Below are 16,194 nucleotides of genomic sequence, written 5' to 3' on the forward strand. Positions count from 1 at the left end.
TATTTATTTTACTTTTGATGGTTACACCACATGACATAAAAAATAAAATAAAAAAAAACGTGCATTTGAGTGCATTTTTGAATTAGTCAACATATTTTAATTATTTTCCTTTTCTTTATCTTGGACAGTAATTGACCCCCAGACCAGCAAGTCTTGGCCAGATGAAATGAGATTGTTATATTCAAAAGTTGTAAGATGTATCCAAAAAAAGCCACAGAGTTTGGAGTTTTGGAGAAGGACTATTTTCTGCATATATCAGCCGACAGCCGAGATGCAAATACGCTACATTTCTTCTCAGTGCCAGCTATTCTTACTTCAAGGTGAACTAACACCTTTATGTTCATTTCACGAATTCACTGGTGTTAAAATAGAGCGCATTTATATTCACCCCGTTGCTTATCGTCATCTGACAGTATCAACCAAAAACAGACCCTCCAAACACCTCAAGCTTTTCTTACGAAATCCCAAAAAAACAATCAAGAAATAAATGATCCGGTGCAGAACGAAAGGTAAAAAATAACAGCTTAATTCTTCTGCTCTGCTAAAATAAGAGTGTGGTTTTTGGATTATGGAAGAAACCGACAAGCAAAGTGCTTTTAAACAGGATTACTAGTGAACGGCATGAGACGCGCTAATCTCATCGAGGGTTGCGGTGTCACATTCGGAGAACTCCATCTTCCCTCGCTCCCTCCCCTTTGCCCTTCTTTTAATTTGGAATATTGCTGTTTCAAAGCACTGAAGGCTTGTCATCACTGCAATAGAGCAGCCATTTTGCAAGGATAATTGGCCTCTTTTTCATTGGTTGCCTTAGGGAGACTAGGGAGGAAAAAACAGAGAATCTGCCTCTCTTTGATTCATTTAAAGCCAAAGGCATTGACCATCGCAATGAGGCCAGAATCAAGAGGGAAGCAACAAACAAAGAAAGCAGATCCCATTCTTCTTACAGCAAAGACTTATGGTTCCATAACCAAGAGAGTTCCAGGTCAACAACGAACGGTGGCATTGGTCATCTAGAATTTCTCAAGATGAATGAGACGGAGCAAAGGGAAGCCACTTCTTACAAGTTGTGCTAAAAATGCTCCAATTGGTGTAAATTGCTTCGATTTGTGCCAGACAAAAATCCTAACCCTAGAATAACTGAGCCTGTAAAGCATATCAGCCTGTCACTGAAAGAAAAAAACTTGATATAACGGGTGGGTGTATTAAGCAAAATCTATATCACAATATTCTTAAAATTTTGGTCAGTAACATACTAATGTAGCCTAGCAGAAAAACAATAACCCTAACCCTAATGAGAATTTCCATGGTAGACCAATACAAAAGGATAATAGATAGAAGTAATTGCTCAAATTATTGTTTTTGTTTGTAAATCAAACCACACTGGTTTTGTGTGTTTTTGTGTGCAGCTCGCGAGAACAGAACAACCAAACTGAACCACAAGTCTCCTCAAATTTAGACTGCAAAATAACATTCACTAATTGGGTAAATGTGGGGTTTTTTTAAACTGTAAAAGCACAGGAATCACTGGAATATCCATGATTAAAACAAGACAAAAAAATGTATCCCCCTAGCTAAAACTTCACATTTTCTCAGGCCCATTCAAACCAAGAACTATAACTATAAAGCTTACTATAACGATAACTATATTAACGTCCACATCAGTGGTCATAACGTTATGTTTATTTCTGTTACGTTTTGGTTGAAGCAGAGGAGGAAGCAGGATCCAAGTGCAGTGGTCTTTTATCAAATAAACTCAAAACTTCACAAATACAAACACAGACTTATGATTCAGACTCGGGAACAGAACAACCACCATAGGGCAACGATGAGAACTGACAAAGACAGAACTAAACACAGGGCTTAAATACACAGACAGACAAGCTTAATAAGATAACAAGGGGGCGTGGCCAATAAGAAACACCTGGGGAGACTAATCAACATAAACATAACAAGGGACTGCAAAACATGGAACAAGACTGGGGAACACAAAACAGGAATCATGACAATTATAAGCGCCTGACACTTTAAATGCTCAGGCTCTTTAAAGTCGGGTGGATTGTAATTGGCTGTCAATCTTTTCATTGTTCAAATCGTTCTGAAAGTGATTCCAATGATAACGTTCCTCTGTGTCCTTATTATAGCTGTAGTGTGGACTTCCCTATTACTAAATATTATTAAAACTATATAGTTATAATCCTTATTATTATATGTATGTAGATGATTTTGCCTCCATAGGAGTAGTTACAACATCTACTAACCAGCCAAACCTTGAGTACTACAGTAGGTCTTTTAAGCAAGTTCAGAAAGGCACTTTCCATAACTCTGTCCCTTAAATGAATGTTCTTTATGCTGCTTTCCAAAAAGTGATGGAAGAACAGAAATAGAACAGACAATAAACTCACCTTCCGCTCTAGACTATTGGTTCCGCTGGTGGTGTTGGCTTTCATAAACCCTGCCGTGGTGGACCAGCGTGTGGGATTCTTACGAGACGGTTCCTCTGGCTGAAGCTGGGCTTCGGGAAGACCAACCAGGGCTGGGTCACTGCTACGCCGTACATGCAAGGGCATGTCTGAAACAGAGAGATGAGAAAGATCTGGTTAACAGCATAAGTTCATGCATCTTACTCCAAAAACTGGAGTACTACGGTGCAATAAGACATCCTTCCCATATGACCACAGATAACAAACACAACACTCCGGCTCGATTTCCTACAGAAAGGCCCACACAAAAGTGTGACAGGGACACAGTAGTACACTTATGTCTGACACAAAGCCAGTTCCTTTGAGCATTGCAAAGAAAGGCGGTGGCAATAGGACCATTTAGCTGGGCTTGTTCTGTGGCACGCGCACACCACACACACTTCTGAGAAAGATGGGAGAGGCGAGACAGAGGTGTCCCAGTGCTGCGGAGCTGTAATGGGTTTGAACCGCAGGGCAGGTGGGGGGGGATTAGTCAGATACCGGTTCACTCTTCCCGTCTCACACAGCTCAGATCGCTGCTCTGGTTTTTAGGGCATGTACAAACTAGACTTACTTTTACTTTTTACTAACACTTTCTATTGAGTCTGTATATTTAAAGCATTATAAATAAAAATGCCTGATAATACACCTACAATGACCATAACTGTAACCATAAAATAATACTGGCTAACTATGTATATATTTATTGCTTTTTTTTTCTTTTTTTTTTAAAGGGCATACAGTATTGCTTTAACCTGTTAACTATCAGTGTCACGGGCTGGTGGAGTGACACTTGGCATGCTTGTTCACCCGTCACATATTTTAGTAATCATCACAAATTAGGTAGCATTTGAAAGTTTAAAAACTCAAAATCCAATTTTGAAATTGAACACTGCTTTGCCATGGAAAGAGTCCGTTAAATCCTTTTTTATGATATCAACTTCAAATTTGTAACACAACTTGAAATTAAGAACATGTGACTGATTTTATAGCAATTTTACAGCCCAAATTATTTTGTAAAACTTTTTTTTATAAAATATATAATGTTTAGTTCAGTTAATTTGCTTTACAGCATGCTTAAACTTTTTTTTTTTTTTTTTTTTTTTGTATGCCTTTGTTTTTTTGCTTTTTTTACACTTTCATTTTTGGGAAGTGCAATATTCTATACTGTCTTCTTTAAAAAGAGACTTGTTCAAAAGATATGTTCAAGTCTCTGTTACTAATTCGCAAACTGCACGTTTAGAACTAGCACCAACATCTTTATCTGTTTTTGAGAAATTGTTAGAGTAACAAGGAGGTAGCAAGATTGTGCAAAGCTTTTTCAGTAGAATAAACAAGTTAATAGTGAGCTTATTATTGCCTTATTACTATTATAAGACTATATTGCCAGTTAATTTGTCAATTGTTGCTCTACCAACAAAACAATAGCTCAAAAGAAAGACAGCATAACTGTTGCAAAACACAGCAATGGCATTCCTGAATCAATCAGCATTTTTTAACAAAAATCAGACATCAGTTGGATCAGTTTCCATATCTTGGCTGCCAGATCACCAAACACTATCAAAGACAATCACAATTTGAATGATCCTAGGAAGGCGGCCTTCGATTGCATCCTTCATTCAGAATATTTTGAAGGATGCATCAAGTCTATCCAAAGCAAAAACCTTCATGACGTGCCATGCAGACTTTCTAGATCACGTCATTCTAGCGTTTAATGCTGAGGAGAAGTCTTGTCTAGAAGCCTCAGATGAGCTGGTCTAGGATGGATGCAGCCTTATTAGGAAGCAGCCTTCCAATAGAGAAGTACCAATTAGTTTCATTACTAAATGAATAAGCATTTGAATTAATCCGTTGAAGGAATTATTTAAGTTACTCACTAATTTATTTTATTCCTGAATGAATCAGAATTTTTGAATTAATCGGTTGAACGAAAGATTCAAATGACTCACAACTGGAGTAACAGGAGAGAGTCAATGAACACTCTGAATGGAACATGAAAACAGACAAGCACACTGATACATTTTGTTGGACTCCATATTATTGGATGTGATCTGATTCTAGGAATATTGGAAATGTTGTATAATGCATCATAGGAAAAGTGACAAGTAAATGACAGCTCTGTCGCCATCATGTAATTTTAAGCCTTTTTGTTGACATACTTTCTTCCAGGGAATGCAAAAGGTGAATTGCAAATGTAGATTGCAAATTGCCACACTTGGCAATATAATTGACATGAGAGTACAGTATTTCATTTAAAGTTCTCCATTTTATGAATATCATAGAAAATATAAAACCAGTTCAGATTAAAATAGCCACAGATAGTGACATTTTAGACCCGAGGGGAAAAAATAACCTCTCCCAGGAAACCTTTTTTTTCCCCCTTGCTAGTGTCTATACCATGCGTTAGCCACAGTCAGCGGGAAAGTAAAGCCCTCACATGTCATCTGCAGTTGTGTCTGAGTGTCGACGGGCAGATTTACTGTTAGTGTCTCGCCACCTGGCAGAAGCTCTGAGCGCTTGAAATTTCTCAGCTCTCTGATCTCTGGGTTTATGACTTGCTACAAGTGTATGTGGTACATCCATAATTATGCAAATGTCCCAGCAACCACCTGTCATCCCTCGACAACGTCCTGCCACAGCATATGCCCATATTGCGACTACCATCTGATACCGTACGCATGCATATGCAGCTTACAGAAAGTCACAATTTTACAGACGTAGAAAGTTTCGGTCAGGCCACGACTCACCACATGAGGTCTACAATGGAAACAGAACCGTGAAATCCGAATAGCCTGAGGCCGTACAAAAATACTCACCAGACCAAGGGAGGCCCTATTATTCAATTACGAACTGAACTCAATAATGATTTTTAATACACTTCCTTTTGTCGGTGTTCAGTTCACATTCAGTTCATGGCTCTAATGACGAGGCCCCTCAGTCGAAGTGTAACTGTATAACTCTAACCTATGTCTGTGATTACATTCAATAATTAGCTTAAGGCCAAGATGGCTCGAAACGCACAGAGATGGGTCTCAAGAAAAAAAATAAAAGATCAAATAACATCCAAATACGTTGTCTCGGCCTCCATAAAATTACATTACATATTACTAACGTCAAACAAGAAGTGACATGCGGATTGCAGATAATGGCAGCAGGAACTAATGGGGCTTTCAGAGAACAATGCAACAAAGGCAAAAACAATGTTTTATTGAATGTGACAGGGTTGTTGAACTCGGCCAAATCGCATCTGATCAGTAACATCAAAAATCTATGCAGAATTATGAAGGAAGCCAAAATATGTCTGTGGAACCTATTACAGAGAAATTCGGGAAATGTTGGGAAAAGCACCAATTTTGGACAAATATTTTAAATCATGTTGAAGATGAGGCCTGAACGAATCCATGTGGAACTTCTCAACAAACCTCATTCTTTTCTGTCCAATTTTTGTCCTTTTTCTTTTTTTCCTAATTTGACCACAGCAGATTTCTTTGAATATTGTCTGGGAGCAGGTGGTTCCTCATCTGATGCATGTGTTCATATCCTAATTTGATTTATTTTAAGAATCTAATCACAAAATCTTTGAAGAGAATCAAACCACATGCTCATCTGCAACATGTTGCATTATTATACGAATTTGCTCAATGCAGGTAAATATTTCTCTTTTCCTGGCGTAATTAATGTAACTCAAAAGATGTTCTGCAAAATTAGTCTTCAAATTTTCACATCCAAAAATATCAGTTACTTAAGCCACAAGTGTGTCATTTGACTTCTCTATCAATACATCAACCAACTTTGGCATGCACAAACGACACTGGGGTGGAAATCACATGAGTTTAAAATATGTCTGCATATTTTAATATGAGAAAATGTCTGCCTTTTTTTTTTAAACCGGCATTTTTTAGAAGTCCAATGAGAGCATGGAAAGCATGTGATGCTGCTCTGACAATATTGCTTTTGTTGAACAGCCCATCTAGTTAGTACACACAGAGGACACACAACCCCGTTTCATCCCTTTCTCCCTCTCGCGCCACTCCAGCCAATATGGGTTCCTAATGTGTGATCGGATTAGCTTTCCTCGGCCAGAAATTGGCTTCCCCTGCGTTTAATAACCAAGACGACCACTTAAAGGCCTGTACCCATCGATCTCAGGTGTGTTAGGGGTATGACCAGGCCCTCTAATGAGACCAAGCACCAATTTCAGCTCTCCATGGAGGATTATGAATAGAGGGGGAAACACAGGCCTGCAAATAACCTAGACACCAAAGATGGGGTTAAACTCACCAGGGACGCCCTCTCAGACATCATATTTACATCTCTAATCCACCGCCTCTCGTTGAGGGCCGTGTGGCGGAGATTTGTGGATTAGTCTGTAATTGAGGGAGAATATTCACTGGTATCTCCGATACGATGCACCACAAAGCCTGCATTCACATTCACGACCTTTGCTCTAAAATCTACGAGATGCCGAAATGTAGATACGTCGATCTTTCGCATCATAATTTCATCTCTAACTTTACTTCGTTCCTCTATAAACCTTGTGTTTTCTGCTTCGCTGAGTTGGCACTAATAACATGCAATTTACTTCTGACTTTTCAAACACAGGGCTCTCTAATATATTACTTACTGCTTCCAATCATTTAAATTGCCCGTGTGTCCAGTTTGTCCTTGCGGGCCGCTTACCTGCCAAAGGAAAGTGTCCCTGACTGGCTGCCAGTAGTGGGTAATGGAGAGGACGGGGAACGCTGAGGAATACTGATAAGGCTGTGGAAGAGGACACTATGAGGAGCAGAAGCAGGAATAGGCCAAGCCTGTAACTCCCATTTCATCTCGTTTCCCCCTCTGTCGCCTTTCATATGTTGCAAATGAAATGATTGGCTAAACCAGGCATAATTTTACAGATTTCTATGGATGTTACAAATACGACCTTGGTTTTCTGATGGATAAATATGCTATGCTTCATGGACTGGCCAACTTCTGAACGTTTAGAGGGCCGAGGAGTCTAATTGAAGGGGCTGAGTTAATAAAATATGAAATAATGTCTTTGCTGGAACTCTTTTTAAAGAGTCAAGCGTCACCAGAGCATCCATATTGATATCTCTGGAGGTTTAGGCAGGGACCTCTTTCAACTATATCTCAACCTACATTTGCATTTGCCAACGGGGTACACAAAGTCTTCATGAAGGAGGTAGCTTAACTTTGGAAAAATAGACTTTTTATTGCATTGGGGCACTGGAAAAGTGTTCAAAAGGAATGTCTTGGAATTTGTTCAAAAAGCAAGACTTGAGATGACTGTCACACGCTGAGTAGTGGGGTAATACTCAATTTAGAGGCAGCTAATCTTGAGTAGATCTGAATAGGGCAGAGTTTCAGTTTTGTATACAGTGTGGATTTGTTTTCTCTAGGGAAGAATGTCGGAGGACACGCTGGGAGGATTCAGAGGCAGATGTAGAGAAAGAGTGAGTGTCCTGCTTGAGTGCTGGAGCGTTACGTCTGTGCGTTTCGACACGGTGGAATGTGAGAGGTTCCAGTCTGTAGATGTAAAAGTGAGAGTGGTGATAAGAAACCAGAACTGAAAACAATTGTTGAACTAAGAGAGTGAAAGATAAGGGGATTCAAGAACTGAAAGACTGAGAGAAAGATACTAAAACTGTTTTGGTTTAGTAATAACCAGCAGTGTTATTTTATAGGATTGTTGAGATAATAGTTTTTATAAGTTTTTAGTCATTTTATCATTTTTTTATTATCGTTTTTATTCATATTTATTAGTTTTAGTTAATTTAGTACATCAAGTTCAGTACATCAACTAAATAAAAAATTAGAAATGTTGTTTTGGCAACTAGCTGAAATATACTGTCTATATTTTTTTTTATTTCAGTTAATGTTTATTTTATTTTAGGCGACGCAAATGTTTTAATGGTTTTAATTTTGGTGAACTATATTAACTAAGACATTTGGAGGAATCTAGGGATGCACAATATATGGTATTCATATCAGTCAATACTGGATATTTAATTGTATATGTTAATTCTTTTATGTTTACATTTAAATTACCTTTGCCATCATTTAACACTGATTTAAATGTAATATTTAAAAACATAAAAATTCCAAAATAATATGAAATAATCCACAAAATAAAATAAAAAAACATACTTCATTCTGTACATTATATTGCTGTGATGCATACATTTACTTGTAACATTTAAAACGATTGATTTTGGTTTTTAATATTTTTTTTTTTTTTTGTTTATTTAGAAAAAAATAGCATATAATTTAATCCATTTAATGTTTATCGCAATCACATAAAAATATTGCCATATCAGCTATCAACTAGAATTGTATTATTGGTGCATCACTAAAGGAAATATATTACGGCTTCCCAAATCTTTAGTGTTAATGTAAATAATTATTTCTGACTCTAATCAAATTAGTACATTACATAAGCACAGTAGTAAATGTTGAGGATAAGGTTTGGACAGCCGGACGGTTGTGTACACCGTCTAGTCAACACAACGTTAAATATTCAATGAATCTGAAGCTCAAAAGAGATCTGGAATAGATCACATCTCCCATGTGACTCTAATGGGAAATGCACCCGTTTACACAAGTCTAAATGCAAAGTTAATCTTACATGATGACTTAAAACCTCAGATGTGTTTTATAAACCTTCTGCAAAGTCAACACATACTTTCTGTACGGACACACAAAGAAACAGCAATGCTTTCTCTGACTCTCTGAAGGGCAACAAATAAATGTTAACAACACTAAGTGAGCTGGGAGGATCTGCATTAAACTGGAACAAATCTACAGGAGAGATCACTGCGTCCAGATTTAGATGAGAAAGACACAAGGAGGACTGATATAAACAATGATAAAGTGGAAACAGTATCTGTATGAAAGGGATAGGGAAAGGAGGAAGGACTGGAAACTCAAGCCTGGATTTCACGAAATGAATCCTGACTCATCTGGGTCGACGTTTCCCACATGCTGGCGACAGCAATCAGAGTTGTACGGGGGAGAGCAATTAACTCGACACGAGTGGCAACACCCCAGTGTCACCAGTAGGCCAGCGGAGAGGAATGAGAACAGAAGTCCCTGGAGGAGCGCTAATCAGCTAACCAAACATTTCTGCTGAGCTACAACGGCACACAGCTCTCCCAATGTAAATACCATAGAGGCATTCCCTCAACGCTACAGCCACCTTGACGGAAAACTGGATCTGCCAGCTACAGGACCACTGCCAGTCAAAAACACAAGCGTTCACTGTGTTTCACAGCAGAAGGAGTCAATGCAATTCAAAGTCAACATGAATTAGCGCTTGCAATCCGTTTTACTTGCATACTCAAACATGTTGTAAGTGAAAATGGATATTCAGTGCAGAATAATATAGGGGGGAAATTTATTTAGGTTGAATGACGAAAAGTGGGCGTTGAATAAATGAGAGTTAGCTGAAACTATGCCTAAATATGTATTTTAAAGAACAAACACTACCGTTTGAAAGTTTGTGGTCAGTATTAGGACAGTAAAAACTCAGTGAAGACATTTAAAGAGTTTAAAATAAATATTTCAAATAAATTCTTTTTTAATTAACGTTCTATTCAACAAAGAGTCCTGAATAAGTTCGGTTTCCACAGATTTAACTGTTTTCAACATTGATAATAATCATAAATATTTCTTGAGCATCAAATCATCATATTAAAATGATTTCTGAGTGACAATGAAGACTGGAGTAATGATGCTGAAAATTCAGCTTTCATCACAGGAATAAATTACACTTTACTATATATTCACATAGAAAATAGTTATTTTTAAATTGTAATAATATATATTATTTATTTACTGTATTTTTGATCAAATAAATGCATCCTAGATGAGCATAAAATACATTTTTCACTAAAATGCGTATATAATGTCACAAATTTTTCTTCACAATTCCTCTTCAAAATGTCATCATTATCAGTGAAAATTAACGTTTTTGTTGTTTGCCCATATTTGGCACGACTAGTGATGCACTAACATACAAATGCTTTAATCTGAGTGGAGATTGTCCAAACAAAAGCAAAGAGTTATAGGACGGAAAGGTCTGGAAAGGTCACCTCTGGTCAGACGAGTGGGTGCAAGTGCTTAACAGAGACAACATTAAATATATTAAGTAACTTCACTGTAAAACGTTTGAAACTTTCCCAACTCCTATATCCGTTTACTGTACACCACAGGAGAGCTTAGCAGAAGCTCAAATGCTGTCTGTTGATATGATCATGGGTCCGTCTTTGTGGTCTTACTGATGATTACTTATTAAACTGTCATGAACAGCCAATTACAATAATGCCTACCCCTCTGTGTTAGTCAAAACCATATGTTTGGAAGCACGGAGGGGAACGGAGAAACAATGAAAGAGGGAGAGGTGGGAAAAATCCAACTGTACTGCTGACACAAGGAAATTCCACAGAGGAAAAGTACGAATACGAATACAAAGACAAATGCTTAGTTCAGACACACAGACGTTAGTTTAATGAGCAGATGTTGTAAATTGGAGGGAGATAATGTTTCAATCTGTTCTGAGATTACACCCTTGAAGTTTCTATAGCAAATGGTATTTCGTCCAGTATTTGGAGCGTGAAGGAGTGCTGAGGGAAAAGGGAAAGATAGGAAATATGACTTTGATGTTGCGTTAATGCCAAGTCACAGTTTGGCATGAAACCATACAATATCACATAAAATAAGAAGTTAACTTGCTCAAGAAATGTTTAACAGATTTAATTATGAACCGTTATTTTCAACAATGTCCTATTAATATACTTAATAAAGTGGAATGTTTGCTATTTGAATAGTTGAACAGTTGTTTAAATCTTTTTTTTAGGATGTCCAGTGTCTAATGATGTCCAAACTACTTACTGTAGACGCGCTAAAACCAAGGGGACAGGTACTGGTATCCAACACAGACTCCCAGTGAAGCACATCTACACTGGATCACTATGGGTTGTGCATATGCATATTTTCATGTACAATAAAATGGATCAAGTTAATAGAACAAATGGTATAATTGTACAATTTTCCTATAATACAATAATAATAATACAGCATTGTCTCTTGTTGGACTAGTCGATGGCAATGTGCTGTGTCATCATGACGCCATCAGCTGTAAATAGACAGTAGATCCTTCTGAGAGCTGAAAAATGTCAGTCCAACTTTGATGCCATCTGTGCCCACACCGGCTGACTGACTTCAGATTCATACACTTAAAAATAAAGTTGGCAAAAGGCTTTTGTCGAGGAATGATGCCATAGAAGGACCATTTTGTGTCCCATAAACAGCCTTTCAGTGAACAGGTCTTAACTTTTTCCCGCCATTGACGGAAATTTCCGGCGGTAGGGGGCGCAATTACGCATTTTCTGAATCTGAAACGAGCGATAACACATGTAATTATATGCATATGCAAAATAACGCCATACCAACATTAAACATCATATAAATCAAAACTGCCTAACACCAGGACGAGGTGTTGATGGACTCGATCGACTCCATCTGTGTTTTGATCATCGTTCTGAATCCAGACGTTTTCTTTGACAAAAACATGATTTTCTCAGCTTTTTGCTCAAAATGTCTTTTTTTAACTTACCCATATTCAAATGTTGATTAAAAAAGAATGCATGAAGCTAGAATAAAACTTTTTTTTTTTTTTTTTTTATGCAGAGGATGGGTTCTTTCTTTTTTGCTATATTGCATGTTCAGATATTCATACAACAAAACATTCTGAGGGCCATGAAACTGTTGTGAAAATGATTAAAAATGCTGGCAGTGGCTGGCTTTTTTTTTTAAAACCCTGGTGGTGAAAGAGTTAAAAGATCCATTTTGTATGTGAGGAACTTAAAAACCTTTTTCCAAGAACCTTTTGTGGAATGGAAAGGTTACACAGAAGTATCAATGGAACCATCAATGCCAATGCAGAATCTTTATTTTCAAGAGTGTATGAACTAAGAAGAGAATTGCATTAAAAAAAACACACAAAAAAACAAGTTAATGTCAACAACCATCAAGTTATCAAGCCAATATCCTAGTAATACACTAATAAGCAACAAGTTAATAGTGAGAATTGGATGTGTGGTCCCTAAACAGAAGTGCTATAAACAAAGACTGCTGTCAAACTTCATTTACTAAACTCAACTCAAACTATTTGTATTCTAACCGTGTTTTCTAGCATCCACAATCATTGTTGAAATCTTCACCCAAAAAGCTAGAAAAACATCAGAAGCCCGAAAAGGCAATATTCTCTTCATTCAGTAAAGTAAACACTAGTGGCAAATACATGCTCGCTCCTCCGAGAGTCTTAAAATGAACACAAAGCCAAACACATAGTGTGTTTAGTTCCTCTTCATACATTATTTCAAATGACAGACACGTTGTTGCCAGATTGCAGTGTCAAGCTCTTCTGGTTTCAAACATAGTCAGCATGACTTGTTAAAACTCAGAACATTGTTGAATCATTTCATCTTTCCCATACAGCCTCACATCGACAAAAATAACAACCGCAAAATGGTCAAGGAAAAATGTTTCCTCAAGATCAAAGCAACGATTCCTTCGCCAAAAAAAGCACTGGGCTAATGATCTGTTGGCCCCATTATTTCTTCTTAAACGTATCAGTAAAGATCTGGCCATAGGGTAAGTTCACCTATGATAGAATGCTATAATAAAACGGGAGGGTTTGCGGGAAGCCTAAAACAAACAGCACTTAAGAGTTTCCCGGGCGAGACATCGACTCCCAGGAAATTCCAGCGAGGTCCACATGGACTTTCTCATGTGTAACGGCTGCTCCATCTTACGAGGTTGACAATACGTGGGTTGAGTCACCTACTCTTGCAATCTCTCTCTCACACACAAGAGATAGAGCATTTCATTAGTAAGACATAATTCAAACACAAGGTCGCTGATCTGTACTTCTCTAGTTTTGCCTTATTCATCATGGTGTTGTGCTCTTGACACGTGACGTCCCTCTGGTCCTCATTGTGTTTCGTCTTTGCGTAGGTGGCTTGTGGTTCGTGAGGGAAACAGCCTCCAGACATGAGCTCCAAAAACACCATTCCTGAGACTCACTGATCCCGGGATGAGCCCGAGGCTACGGCCGCCCAGACTCAACCACGCATGCAAATCAACTAACACTTGACAAGACCAGCAATGATGTGGGACTGAGCCCACACTGAGGATGCTTGTACACTCTGTTAGACGGAAAGGAACGCATAAGATCTTTGGTAAGAGACGAGTTAGTTTGAAATCAAGTCAGTTAGACCCGAATACTGGAGTCAAAGATAACATTCTCTCAACTTTTGGTCACAAAATAGAGCATCACAATCCCGAATCTTGTATTTCATCTCCATAGAAATGATTAAATTCATGTTCAGGGTATTATAGTCAACTAAAACATTTTTTTTTTTATGAATTGAATGAATATAAATAACTTTTAATAAATAAATAAATAAATAAATAAATATGAAGAGTTCAGATGCAAAAGCCTCTAAGTGCCGTCTGAAATATTCTTCTAGAATGATCATTTTTATCAATCTCGTATATTTAAGTTCTATAATTTCACTTAAATGGCAATGCAAATTACCTATTAATTGTCATTTAAGAGAAATTACTGAACTTAAATATACAAGCTTTATAAAAATGATCATTCTAGAAGAAAATTTCAGATGGCACTTAGAGGCTTTTGCATATATATATATATATATATATATATATTTTTTTTTTATTATGCCAAACTCTAAAATATTTCATTAGGTAGAAATTTTGAGTAAAATATATTTCTAAAAATCCTTATCTTTCATCATTATCCAGTAAATCACAAACAACTGGAACAATCACGCGGCCTTGGAACGTTGTTGTGGACAAAAAGACGAGAACCGCTGATCTAGAGGAAACCAAAACTTTCTGTTCTCAGAAAAATCTCAGAAAAACAAGAGATGTTGCTGTCACAGTTCAGACTTGGACACGGCCCATTTACACTTTAATCTGAGTGTGTTAGAAGGCTAATACGTCATGTTAATGGCAGGACTTTTGTTCAAAAGCACGGAAAGACAGAAACAAAGTTTGGAAACTGGCAGAGACAATTTTCTGCAACGCATATCCACGCGAGTCTGAAAAGGAAACGGAGTGTGTGAGTGTGCTTCAATCTAATCACAGATCATTAGCAGATTAATAAGAGGTCTGGTTAAGCTGATCCTCGGTTCTGATCCTCGCATGACAACATGTGTAGAAAACTTTCAAAGAGCAGAGTAGACATGTTCACAGTAAACTCTAATGAACTCCAGAGTTTTGACGTTTGCGCCTGTTTTTCTCAACACACAAGCACAAATCACGAGGGTGTTTTATTCTGACAGCGCCATGGGAATTGGCAGAAGTAAAACGATCCCGCCTTAGTTTGTATTCACAAAGTTGATCCCACTGAAGTGAACTTGGCTTTGTAGTCGGTCTTTGAATTAAGGACTTGAGATGCATCGTGCCCGATGAATGCAGATGACTGTGTGACATTGCTAATGATCTTCCACGTGCCTCTGCTGAAGAGCTGAGCAGGTGCTACACACACTGCTACACACACACACATACACACACACACTGATGCACTTTGAGCTGGATCTGCCCGTTTCTTTCACACATGTTGACTTAGCATGTTAGTGCTGAGGAGGACAAGAGAAAGGAGAAGCTGAATGGAGGTGGAAAGTGTTTAGTGCAGAAAAACTTTGGATAAGAACACACACACACACACACACACACACACACACAACAATGCTTTTAAACAGATTATAGCAGACAAAACAAGACGGTTTTAATCTAAGAGCTGAAGAAAAAAATGTGAGTTGTTAACCTGTGAAATATTGTGAGTCGCCAGTCAATTTATTTGTATTTGCATTGTTTCAATCAGTTCTAGAGAAAATCATGATGTTGATGTTTATAATATCTTCATGCCTCATGACACTTGTTGAATACAAGCAATCAAGCAGTTGAGATTTGCTATATACACGTGTGTGTGTGTGTGTGTGTGTGTGTGTGTGTGTGTGTGTGTGTGTGTGTGTGTGTGTGTGTGTGTGTGTGTGTGTGTGTGTGTGTGTGTGTTACATTTATGTATTGTATGGTGATAATATATAATATTTAATCAATCAGTTGAGATTTGCACAGTTTACGTGAGTGTAGTCTTATGAATCCCAGTTAGGTTGGATATACTTATAGTAAAATCATTTGTTATTAATTATTAATTATTAATTTGTAAAATATTTAAATGATCTGGTTATGGCTAATCTGATCAGAATGTACAGTATACAAACAAAAATGTAATGCAACTTTTTTACAACAAATAACCAAGAACTGGCCAAACTTAAACTTGTATAAAACACTAAAAACTAAAAATCAATCATTTCAAATGCTAAAAAGTGAATTTATGGATCACAGTATTATAATGTGTGGATGTATGGAAAATGGATATTCGTTTTAACGTGTTGAATATTGCCTTTAACAGTGTAATTAAATTATTAGTATTTTTATAGATTAACTTTAAAGAGCATTAGATTATGGTAATATATGGTAAACATCATGGATATACCAGGCATTGCGTTATGGGTGGGCCTGACGGGCCTAGGACCACCCACTTTTCAACAGGCCCACCCAAAACTTTTCTTCAAAAATAAAATAAACTTTTAATATATTTTAATTTTGTCAAGAATTATAAAAAATCGGCAAATAAGCTTTT

At 37.4% G+C, this 16,194-nt stretch overlaps 1 protein-coding gene across 8 annotated transcripts in view; it reads right to left on the minus strand.

Moving 5' to 3' along the window:
- pard3aa (par-3 family cell polarity regulator alpha, a) overlaps positions 1-16,194 on the minus strand; it is a 460,369-nt gene that overhangs the window by 267,791 nt on the left and 176,384 nt on the right. For all 8 annotated transcript variants that reach the window (XM_084102432.1, XM_084102429.1, XM_084102431.1 and 5 more), the window contains exon 4: positions 2,403-2,569. In XM_084102432.1, the coding sequence (XP_083958558.1) occupies positions 2,403-2,569 (167 nt within the window). The remainder of the gene's footprint in view (positions 1-2,402; positions 2,570-16,194) is intronic.

This window comes from Abramis brama (assembly GCF_963993115.1).
Source record: "Abramis brama genome assembly, chromosome: 24".
Lineage (NCBI taxonomy): Eukaryota > Metazoa > Chordata > Actinopteri > Cypriniformes > Leuciscidae > Abramis > Abramis brama.